Source organism: Oncorhynchus kisutch, linkage group LG12, assembly GCF_002021735.2.
Source record: "Oncorhynchus kisutch isolate 150728-3 linkage group LG12, Okis_V2, whole genome shotgun sequence".
NCBI classification, from domain to species: Eukaryota; Metazoa; Chordata; class Actinopteri; order Salmoniformes; family Salmonidae; genus Oncorhynchus; species Oncorhynchus kisutch.
The window spans coordinates 20,912,720-20,924,888 of NC_034185.2; the positions used below are offsets into that span (position 1 = coordinate 20,912,720).

At 46.2% G+C, this 12,169-nt stretch overlaps 1 protein-coding gene across 1 annotated transcript; it reads right to left on the bottom strand.

Annotated features, from left to right (window-relative positions):
* Positions 1-3,579: 3,579 nt before the first annotated feature.
* Positions 3,580-6,430, bottom strand: LOC109900689 (CCN family member 2-like). Its single transcript, XM_020496434.2, has 5 exons — positions 6,136-6,430; positions 5,670-5,886; positions 5,289-5,543; positions 4,962-5,173; positions 3,580-4,835 (listed from the first exon to the last, which is right to left on the bottom strand). The coding sequence occupies exons 1-5, from the start codon at positions 6,193-6,195 to the stop codon at positions 4,539-4,541; spliced, it is 1,041 nt and encodes a 346-aa protein (XP_020352023.1). The 5' UTR covers positions 6,196-6,430; the 3' UTR covers positions 3,580-4,538.
* Positions 6,431-12,169: the final 5,739 nt, after the last annotated feature.

Consider the following 12,169-nt stretch of genomic DNA (forward strand, 5'->3'; position numbering starts at 1 on the left):
GGAGAAGTACTCCAGATATAACACACTGACCCTAGCCCTATAAGACTTTTATAGTTACAGTAACCTCAAAATGTGGCCACGGATGAGTTAATCATTTTAAGGTTTAATAAAAACAGTGACATTAGTTTGTAAGATAGCCTTACCTTTAGTCTATTTACTGTATTCCAAAAGTCATATCGAATTGTTTTAGGTTGACAAGCAACCAAATATCAACATTTGAAGGACATGTATATTTTGTGCCACTGACATAGTCTGACTTTAATTTTTTGTATTTTTTTATTTAACTAGGAAAGTCAGTTACGAATAAATAATTATTTTACAATGACGGCCTACCCCGGCCAAACCCTCGCCTAACCCGGACACCGCTGGGACAATTGTGCGCTGCCCTATGGGACTCCTATGAGACTCCCGATCACAGCCGGTTGTGATCCAGCCTGGGATTGAACCAGGGTCTGTAGTGACACCTCTAGCACTGAGATGCTGCGCCACTCGAGAGCTAAATTCCACTTTAATTTCAGGTTGTCTACAAATTCATAAATTATATGTTTGATTCACGTCTCCATCTCAAACAAAAATCATAGTAACAGAATAGGACTAAATCAAACTTTAAATAAAGTTTGATCTAATTTAGCCCAATTCTTTAACTTATATTGTTAGTTGAAATGGAGACGTGAATCCAACATATTCATTACTAAGATGATCAAATTTGACCTCAATCAAAGCTTGAAGAGCTAGTCCTATTTGTATTGTCTACTTTTAGTTGACTTCGCAAATGCTATATAGGCCGAAATAGCATCACACCATTGATCATATAGGACAGAGTATGGTAACATTTCATCTACTCTGTTAAACCTGCCCTTTAGAAAGACTTCGATAGCAACAGTGAATCTATGTAGTTATCAGGAAATCCAGTAGGAGATGCTGCCCAACCTATTGTTTTTGTTCTGATAGTGGATATAACGTTGAAGATCTGACATTGTTTCAAAGGTACAAATTTAACATATTTCATACAAGGGTTGTCCGTGTTGAAAATTGGTTACCATCATTCTGTGGTTGAAATTTCACAACTTTTTGCAAATCCAATGTATTTTCCTCATAGATTCCACATCACAATATGTTGACAAATTATGTTGAAACAGCATTGATTCAACCAGTTTGTTCCCAGTGGGAAGGATGCCACTAAGGCTGCGTTTACACAGGCAGACCAATTCTGATCTTTTTCCACAAATTAATCCAATCAAATCAAATTGATCTATAAAGCCCTTTTTTTCATCAGCAGATGTCACAAAGTGCTTATACAGAAACCCAGCCAAAAACCCCAAACAGCAAGCAATGCAGATGTAGAAGCACGGTGACTAAGAAAAACTCCCTAGAAAGGCAGGAAGAAACCTAGAGAGGAACCAGGCTCTGAGGGGTGGCCAATCCTCTTCTGGCTGTGTTGGTTGGAGATTATAAGAGTACCTGATCGTTCTTCAAGATCTTCAAACATTCACACTGTAGATGACCAGCAGGGTCAAATAATTATCACAGTGATTGTAGAGGGTGCAACAGGTCAGCACCTCAGGAGTAAATGTCAGTTGGTTTTTCATAGGTTGAGACAGCTGGTGCAATAGAGAGAGAGGGACGGGGGTCGAAAACAGCAGGTCTGGGACAAGGTAGCACATCCGGTGAACAGGTCAGGGTGCCATAGCCACATGCAAAACAGCAGAAACTGTATCAGTAGCATGGCCAGGTGGACTGGGGGACTGGGGACAGCCAGGAGTCATCAGGCCAGGTAGTCCTGAGGCATGGTCCTAGGGTTCAGGCCCTCCTGAGAGAGAGAGAGAGATTAGAGGGAGCATACTTAAGTTCCCACAGTACACCAGATAGGACAGACTGACCCTAGCGTCTCGGCACATAGAATATTGCAGCATAGACACTGGAGGCCAATACAGGGGGGGGTCAGGGGACACTGTGGCCCTGTCTGACAATACCCATGGATAGGGCCAACCAGGCAGGATATAACCCCACCCACTTTGCCAAAGCACAGCCCGACACCACGAGAGGGATATCAACAGACCACCAACTTACTACCCTGAGACAAGGTTTAGTATAGCCCACAAAGATCTCCACCACACGAGCCCGAGGGGGCGCAAAACTGGACAATAAGATCATGTCAGTGACACAGCCCACTCAAGTCGAGTACAGCGAAAAAAAACTGGCACGACGTGACGCACCCCTCCTAGGGACGGCATGGAAGAGCACCAGTAAGCCAGTGACTCAGCCCCCGCAATAGGGTCAGAGGCAAAGAATCCCAGTGGAGAGAGGGGAGCCGACCAAGCAGAGACAGCAAGGGCAGTTCGTCACTCCAGTGCCTTGCCGTTCACCTTCGCACCCATGGGCCAGTCTACACTCAATCATAGGACCTACTAAAGTGATAAGTCTTTAATAAAGACTTAAATGTCGAGAACGAGTCTGCGTCTCTCACATGGATAGGCAGACCATTCTGTAAAAATTGAGCTCTATAGGAGAAAGCGCTGCCTCCAGCTGTTTGCTTAGAAATTCTAGGGACAATAAGGAGGTTTGCATCTTGTCACCGTAGCGTACGTGTAGTACAGGAGGCTGCTGAGGGGAGGACGGCTCATAATAAAGGTTAGAACGGAGTGAATGGCATCAATTACATGGATACCAGTCCACTTCAGCTATTACCACAAGCCCATCCTCCCCAATTAAGGTGCCACCAACCTCCTGTGAAGTGTATGCACGGCAAGACCAAATTGGAGAGATACTGTAGGTAGGTGCAAGTCCATGTAATGCTTTGTAGGTTGTAAAACATCAGCCCTAGCCTTAACAGGAAGCCAGTGTAGAGAGGCTAGCACTGGAGTAATATGATTTTGGTTCTTGTCAAGATTCTAGCAGCAGTATTAGCACTAACTGAAGTTTATTTAGTGCTTCATCCGGGTAGCAGGAGAGTAGAGCAGTGCGGTAGTCTAATCTAGAAGTGTCAAAAGCATGGATTAGCTTTTCTGTCAAATGTTTTTTGATTTTTGCAAATTTAAGAAGATGTAAATGATGAATATTTTGACCAACCAGATCAGCTCTTTTTCCAATAATTGTGCAAAAGATCAGAATTGGTCTGCTTGAGACTGCTCCTTTCCTCAGACACTGCCAGAGTCAGTTTCCTCAGTCTGCTGTCTGGTTAGTGTGTAAACACACGGGCAGGACAGGCAGCCTGCCGCTCCCTCCGTGCAGAGAATAGAGAACTCTAGAAAAACGTGTCGGACGTCTGCTGGTGTTGTGGCTAAAAAGTGAGACAGACTACACTTTAGGCTTAGAGACAGGGTGGTCTGACAAAGCATGGACCTGGACCACACACAATCCAATGAGTGGAATGTCAGTGGTCTGACTGCTGTTGTTGAACTGAAAGTGTTAACACGTAACTGCTGTGTAAAAAACATATTAGTGGTTGAAGTCATATGTTAAAGTTTGGGACGACATTGGGGTATGATGAGGGGAGCAGTTATGTAGGGTAGGCTACCTTTTCAAGCTCAGCTGGAACAACATACTGAAAGAGTGGAGCAAAGGAAGGAAAGCATCATGTTTATATAAAAAATATAATATTTTATTCCAAACTACAAAAGTGAAAACATGTAACTTCTTTGTCACACTTCTCAATAAAATAGTATCAAAACTGTCACAGGAACAGTCAAACTCAGCAAATAAGCGATCAATAAACGTATTGAAGCAAGAGAAAAAACAAAAAACAAACGCTTTTTAACTTTAAATTAACTTCAACAACTGTACAACAATATGTACAACATTTACAGCATCAATAATATCTAAAAAAGGAATGAAGCTACAAATCCTCCAGTCTTTTTTGACAAAATACAGATTCCTTCCTTGCAACCTGAATCAGTCAGTCAAAGTCAAACACCTCTTTTCTCAGTGCTGTGGCAAACCCTCAAAGCATGCACACTACGCTCCTTGTCTGGGAGGACGGCTGTTTTTCAGCATGGGATAAACCATGACCTGTCATTAACACTGCAACAGTTAGGCTCTGCAAACAGTGAACTATACACAAGGACACATTCAACTAGCACTCTGGTGCTGTAGCACTCTGGTGGGTAAAGGATTTAAGTGTCTCTACTGGGGTTAAAAGTTTTCACCCTTTGTTACTGCAAGTGCTCTGAGGTTGGAAACGGCCCAGTTAGTTGGATCCACACCACAGTTTAGGGAGAGGGGAACATGGCATCAGCCAATTTGTAACAACAACATAGGTTGTCACATAGTAGAACTATAGTGCAGTATTTTTCCTGGGGCCGCAGGGCAGCCCCCTTGTCTTTAGGGAAAGTGGCCCTAAACATACATCAATTTACTCATACATATATACATTGAATATACGCGTATAGGTTTCTGTCCTTGTACAAAATACAAAATTAGAAAATGAGGAAATAACAAACCAAAAGAAAAACAAATATTGTGCTGCGAGATGAGATGGATATCTGTTGGATTCAAGTTAAGAGTCATTGGTTGTTTTTGCTCTTTGGTGATGTAATTATTTACGCCATGTCTCCAAGCATCTTCTTGTAGTACATGGACTCGAAGATGTCGTTCTCGCCGGGGCAGTTGTAGTGGCACGCACAAGTCTTGATGAACATCATCTGCTTCTTCATGACCTGGCCGTCGGGGCACTTGAACTCCATGGGCAGGGTGGTGGTTCTGTGGGGGGTGCAGCAACGACCATCGGTGCACACGCCGCAGAACTTGGGGCGGTAGGACTTGGTGGTGGTGCAGCCAGAGATCTCAAACTTCATGGGCTTGGACACTCTTGGTGTGCGGATGCATTTCTTTCCCTTCTGTAAGAGCAAAGCAAATTAAAACACAAACATTAGTGACCATTCCTTCATTCTTGATTAGAGGAAGTGTTTCTATTGTAGTGAATGGGTAGGCTAGTTTGGGTCGTGGTTGAAGGATGTCTTTACCCTAATGCTTTGCTCCATGTGGGACTCGCAGGGCCTGACCATACACAGACGGGACTGTTTCTCCAGGCGGCACTCGCGGTTGTCATTGGTGACTCTGGTAGAGATGCCCAGGCCGCAGGTCTTAGAGCAGGCGCTCCACTCAGTGGTCTGGACCAGGCAGTTCTCCCTCATCATGGAGGGGTCAGGCCCGTAGGTCTCCTCCTCTCTGTAAGCTACAGGCAGAGAAGGGGAAGTGACGTTAGACTCTTTATCCCCACACTCAAAAGCTGACCAGATTACATCACTACAATGTAACTGTATGTCCAAGTGTCTAAGACTGAGACTCACCAGCGAGAACAGTGCCCACAAAGCTATTTGTGTGTTGGGGGGCATCGCACACCCACTCCTCGCAGCACTTCCCGGGCACTTTGACGCGGTGGGGCATGGGGCAGTCAGGGCTGGGCAGGCGGATGTCCATGCTGCACAGGGGCACACAGCCCACGGCACCGTCCAGGCACGTGCACTGGTATTTACAGCTGCTCTGGAATGACTCTCCACTCCTGTACACCATCCCTCCGATCACACAGGTGGCGCCACCCTTAGCTGTGGGAGGCGGAGGATAAGAATAGAACGTCACATCTCCAGTCACACAAACAATAGCAGAGGGAAAAAAAACATATATGAGTCAATGTACTATAACTACAAAGAAGCCTGTTGAGAGGGACTCACCTGTACAGACTCCGATGCGGCGGTTGATGGGGGAGCCAAATTCACAGAAGAGTCCTTTGTGGGGGTCGCACACGTCCCTCTCTGTGCAGAACTCGCCCATCTGTTTGGCACACACCCTGCAGCAGCTGCAGGCATCGGGTACCAGGCTCACACCAGGAGGGCACTGGGGGGCTACATCGGGGCAACTACACTGCCCACTGCACTCCTGAGCCACAGCCTGAGGGGCAAAGAGATAGGAGCTCTGTTAGACCCAGATCACAACTACTAACATTACAGTACATCAACCCCAAGAGCTAGAGCATATAAAGCCTTATATAACTGTGTTAACAATATATCTGTTTACATTTCAACTGCTGAAGTAATGGACTAGACATGCTGACACCTCATTGCGGTCTGTCTGGTACATGGTGCATTGACACAGCAATACAGCTCCCATATAACTTAAGTCTCAGTAAAAGGGTCTTACCAGGTAGGAGAGAGTGAGGCAGAAGAAAGAAATCAGTCTCATGTTCATTCCAGCAGACATTTTGCTTTTCTTCGTTTTTTTCAGAGTATCTTAGACAAAAATAAGTCTTCAGGTTCTGCAAAAGTCTTCCTTAGTCTCTTGCGAGTAGTTAGGGAGTTTGTCGTCGGATCGAGTAGATCTTGTAAGAAATGTCTTGTTCTTGTTATTTTCTCAGTTGAGTTTAGCTTCAGTAGTATATCTGTTGCTGCTCTTGTTGCTCTCTCTTGGAGGAGGAGTTGTTCTGTTTCTGAAGCTAGGAGCTCTCCCTGCATTTATACACCCAGGGCTGCCGTGACGTGCCAATGGCTGAATGGAGTCCTGGACAAACATGGACATTCTTGGCATTCTTTCCTAGTTTCCTGCCCCCCTCTCTCTAGACCCCCCCCATCCCGCATTCCTCCTGTCTGAAATCAAAGTGCTGTCACATATCAAAATAAAAGTGCAGTCTTGGCACTATCCCTCAACTTTCCTTTTTATGTGTCGGCTGTTGTGTTCTATCCCGCAGAGACTGTAAACCTCCCCTGTTATTGGGAATAGCTGCCTTGCTGTTCTCCTAGCTCATCACACATGGATTCTTCACTAGTGACTACAAATACTTTCAATACCTATTCTTACAGGTGAATTTTATTGTCAAACAATAGGCTGTAGTGTAGTTCATGGCTGGGTTTAGTCACTGTTACAAAACGGTACCATTATAAAAACCCTGTACACTTTCAGGGATGTTTTTTGTTTGAAAGAAAACAACAGATTTATGACATTTATTTAACCTTTATATGTACACTGAGTATACCAAATATGACTAACACCTTCTTAATATTGCGTTTTACTCCCCCCCCCCTCCCCATTTTCCCTCAGGACAGCCTCAATTCATCAGGGCATGGACTATACAAGGTGTCGAAAGCGTTTCACAGGGATGCTGGCCCATGTTGACTCCAATGCTTCCCACAGTTGTGTCAAGTTGTCTGGATGTCCTTTGGGTGGTGGGCCACTCTTGATACACATGGGAAGCTGTTGAGTGTGAAAAACCCAGCAGCGTTGCAGTTCTTGACACCAACTGGTGCGCCTGGCACCTACTATCATACCCCGTTCAAAGGTACTTAAATATTTTGTCTTGCCCGTTCACCCTCTGAATGGCACACATACACAATCCATGTCTCAAATGTCTCAAGGCTTAAAAACCCTTCTTTAGCCTGTCTTGCCCCTTTCATCTACATGGATAGAAGTGGATTTAACAAGTGACATCAATAAGGGATCATAGCTTTCACCTGGATTCACCTGGTCAGTCTATGTCATGGAAAGAACAGGTGTCCTTAATGTTTTGTTTTGTATACTCAGTGTATTAGATTTATGCAATATCCAATATCCACAAGTCTAATAAATCAGGGGTATTGGGATTTAATCAACCAAGTCCTTAAATGGGGGTTTGTATAAACCGTCTAGTTTACAGACTCTTTCTCAGAAGTTCAAGTCTTTGGTTTCAATCATATACTTTTTTATAGCCATGTGCTTTCACCTCAATAAGAAAGTTTAGTCCATGGACTTTAAAGCAAAGGTGTTTCACATTCCAGGTGTGGGATCCTATTTTACTCCATCAGGCTCTAGACACTGCGCAGACTTGAGGATTGCAGGAAAGCGGCTAGACTCTTGGGTTTGTATATTTTTGATAAAAGGATCACACAAGCCCCAGACTCTCCACCTCAGTCTTATGAAAGGCAGCCCTGCTCCTCACCAGCCACCGAATCGGAAATGAAAAACTCCCAGAGAGGACTTGGAGCTGGAGGAATGCGCGGCTGCGCCAGCCGACATACTATTACTACATGCACACACCGACTGGGAGGAAGCGTGGCCTTATATGGGAATCTTCACTAGCAGCTTGTCTTTCCCTTTTTTCCCCAACGTGCTCTGAGCACACAGTACTGTAGGAGCTCCTCAGGGGCTGTACTGTCTGAAAAAGTTCTCTCTGGACAGTGTGTGACATGGTAATGTTCCCTGTCTGTCAATACAGATTCATTCGTGGCCAAGCAGAGGCTGCCAGTTCCTTAACCCCGTCGTGTCAAAATAGTAGCAGTTTATTGCGTATTTGACTGTGTGCTCAATTTCCTGAACCAATAACAGTGTGGTGTGGCTTTCCATTGCAGTATTGGGTGTCTAGATGACCTGAACTCCCCTCCGCAGGGCAGTGTTCAATAAACCACTCTGTGTGAGGTAAAACTTAGCTGTCTATTAGCATCAGATTCCCTGTCTTCGGCTGTTGTCCTGGAGCTCTCCATTAGTGCTCTCTTTCTCTCTGTCCCCCCCACCTCTCTCTCTCTCTGTCCCCCACCCCCCTCTCTCCCCCTCTCCCCTCAGCCAGCGCCTGCTGGTGTACACCTTTTCCCACGACATTCCTCACTCAATGGCACATAGGTAAATACTTTCAGGTCTGTTAACCTTTAATGTCATGCTCCCTGGTTTTCCATGGTGGCTAAAAGGGGTTTGAAACTCTAGCTTAAGCATGGCACGTATTCCAAATTCAACATTCCACATTGGGTGCAGACAATAGCACAGCTATTTTCCTCTTTAGTGTCTGTACCCCCTTGAGGACAGGTATAGGTACAGTATGTATATCCCATGGGATCAGGACTTAGAGATTCCACTGACCGTGAGTCCAATTTGGAATAAGTGACAGGGTGCTAAAATTGGAGTGACAGGGAGTAGTTAGCTAGGGTCAGAGGTCAAGAGCTGGTGACGTAATGGAAAGGATTCCACATTCAGTGTATATAAAGTAGCCAGCAGATGTGTACTGTGGGATGTGGCAGACCTGACCATGTTACTAACCTTCCCATTACCTGTACGGAGGAGGGTGTTGTGGTTAAGTTGTTCCCATTAGCAAAAAATACAAACAGATATACACTTTCTGCCAAGGAGTAATTGTCTGCGCAGTGTGATTCCAGTTATCTCCATGTGCACTGCCAAGTGCGTCCCAAAAGACACTACTTTTGACCAGATCGCTGCTGGTCCTGGTCAAGAGTAGTGCACTATATGGGGAATAGGGCGTCATTTGGCACCCAGCCCTTTTCTGTTTGACATTTACGTAACTGTGTTCAAATTGCAAGTGTTCTCTCTGAGGTATTCCATCTACAATGCCTTCTGAAAGGATTCATACCCCTTGACTTTTTCCACATTTTGTTATGTTACAGCCTTATTCTAAAATTGATTAAATAATCCCCCCCCCCCCTCATCAATCTCCACACAATACCCAATAATGACAAAGCAAAAACTGTTTTTTAGAAATTCTTCCAAATGTATAAAAAAAATGAAATTTACATGAGTACTCAGACCATTTACTCAGTACTTTGTTGAATCACCTTTGTCAGCGATTACAGCATTAAGTCTTCTTGTGTATGACGCTACAAGCTTGGCACACCTGTATTTGAAGAGTTTCTCCCGTTCTTCTCTGCAGATCCTCTCAAGCTCTGTCAGGTTGGATGGGGAGCGTTGCTGCACAGCTATTTTCAGGTCTCCAGAGATGTTCGATCAGGTTCAAGTCTGGGCTTTGGCCGGGCCACTCAAGGACATTCAGAGACTTGTCCCGAAGCCACTCCTGCATTGTCTTGGCTGTGTGCTTAGGGTCGTTTTGTTGGAAGGTGAAGCTTCACTCCAGTCTCGGTCCTGAGCGCTCTGGAGCAGGTTTTCATCATGGATTTCTCTGTAGTTTGCTCCTTCCGTCTTTGCCTTAATCCTGACTAGTCTCCTAGTCCCTGCCGCTGAAAAACACCCCCACAGCATGATGCTGCCACCACCATGCTTCACCATAGTGAGGGTTTCAGGTTTCTAGACGTGACGCTTGGCATTCAGGCCAAAGAGTTAAATCTTGGCTCCATCAGGCCAGAGAATCTTCTTTCTCGTGGTCTGAGAGTCTTTAGGTGCCATTTGGCAAACTCAAAGCGGGCTATCATGTGCCTTTTACTGAGGAGTGGCTTCTGTCTGGCCACTCTACCATAAAGGCCTGATTGGTGGAGTGCTGGCAGAGATGGTTGTCCTTCTGGAAGGGTCTCCCATCTCCACAGAGGAACTCTAGAGCTCTGTCAGATTGACCATTGGGTTCTTGTTCAGCTCCCTGACTAAGGCCATTCTCCCACGATTGCTCAGTTTGGCCAGGCGGCCAGCTCTAGGACGAGTCTTGGTAGTTCCAAACTTATTCCATTTAAGAATGATGGAGGCCACTGTCTTCTTGGGGACCTTCAATGCCGCAGAAATATTTTGGTACCCTTCCCCAGATCTGTGCCTCGAAACAATCCTGTCTCGGAGCTCTATGGACAATGTCTTCAACCTCATAGCTTGGTTTTTGTTCTGACATGCACTGTCAACTGTGGGACCTTATATAGACAGGTGTGTGCCTTTCCAAATCATGTCCAATCAATTGAATTTACCACGGGTGGACTTCAATCAAGTTGTAGAAACATCTCAAGGACGATCAATGGAAACAAAATGCACCTGAGCTCAATTTCGAGTCTCATAGCAAAGGGTCTGAATACTTACGTAAATAAGGTATTTATGTTTTTAATTATTTAATACATTTGCAAAATGTAAAAAAAAACAGTTTTTAGCTTAGTTATTATGGGGTATTGCGTGAAGATTGCGGAGGATTTTCAAATTTAATCCATTTAATCCATGTCTGTCACGCCTTGGTCTTAGTATTTTGTGTTTTCTTTAATTATTTGTTCAGGCCAGGGTGTGACATGGGTTTGTGTGTTGTGTTTCGTATTGGGGTTTGTAGTATTTGGGATCGCGGCTGATTAGGGGTGTTGTATAGGCATGGCTGCCTGAGGCGGTTCTCAATCAGCAGTCAGGTGCTTCTCGTTGCCTCTGATTGGGAACCGTATTTAGGTAGCCTGAGTTCGCTTTGTCTTTCGTGGGTGATTGTTCCTGTCTCTGTATAGTGGTGGGCGGCCGACCCAGAGAGAGTGCAGGAGCCCGCATGGGATTCGCTGGAGCAGTGCGAAGAAGGCTATAGGCGAATGGAGTCGAAAAGGAAAACACGGCGGCGCAGAGCGAAACCCGAAAGTCACCCCAAAAAATTTATTGGGGGGGGGGGCTCAGAGGGAGAGTGGATGAGTCAGGTGTCAGACCTGAGCCAACTCTCCCTGTTTATCGTGAGGAGCCAAGGAGGAGACCAGAACCAGAGCCGGTGTTAGAGGTGAGCGAAGCAGAGACTGTGAAGGAGTTAATGGGGAAAGTGGAGTGGAGAGTAATGAGGGAGTTGCTAGCTTGGTGCTCTAGATATCATATTCGTCCGACGGATCGTGTCGGGGATTTGATGGCACCTGAGTTAGCGCTCCATACTCGTCCTGAGGTGCGTGTTAGTCGGCTGGTGAAGTTGGTGCCAGCCTCACGCACCAGGCCTCCTGTGCACATCCCTAGCCTTGCACATCCTGTGCCACCTCCACACACCAGTCCTCCGGTAGCAGCTCCCCGCACCAGGCTTCCTGTGCGTGTCCTCGCTCCAGTATCACCAGTGCCCGCACCACGCATCAGGCCTACAGTGCGCCTCGCCTCTCCTGCTCTGTCGGAGTCTCCCGCCTGTTCAGCACAGCCAGAGCCTTCCATCCCTCCTGCGCTGTCGGAGTCTCCCGCCTGTTCAGCGCAGCCAGCGTTTTCCTCCTCTCCTGCGCTGTCGGAGTCTCCTGTCTGTTCAGCGCAGCCAGCATTTTCCTCCTCTCCTGCGCTGTCGGAGTCTCCCGCCTGTTCAGTGCTATCAGAGCCTTTCTTCTCTACAGCGCTGCCGGAGCCTCCTGCCTGTTTGAAGCAGCCTGAGCTGCCAGTCTGCAGGGTGCTGTCAGCCTGCATGGAGCAGTTAGAGCTGTCAGTCTGCATGAAGCAGCCAGAGCTGTCAGTCTGCAAGGAGCTGCCAGTCTGCAAGGAGCTGCCAGTCTGCAAGGAGCTGTCAGTCTGCAAGGAGCTGTCAGCCTGCATGGAGCAGTCAGAGCTGTCAGTCTGCAAAGAGCTGCCAGTC

What these genes read in the sequence shown, in the direction of transcription:
- LOC109900689 (XM_020496434.2), bottom strand. Translation starts at nt 6,195, where the DNA reads ATGTCTGCTGGAATGAACATGAGACTGATTTCTTTCTTCTGCCTCACT. An exon ending in GCCTCACTCTCTCCTACCTG is followed by an intron (nt 5,887 to 6,135) that starts GTAAGACCCTTT and finishes TTTGCCCCTCAG; the next exon opens with GCTGTGGCTCAGGAGTGCAG. An exon ending in CCGCATCGGAGTCTGTACAG is followed by an intron (nt 5,544 to 5,669) that starts GTGAGTCCCTCT and finishes CGCCTCCCACAG; the next exon opens with CTAAGGGTGGCGCCACCTGT.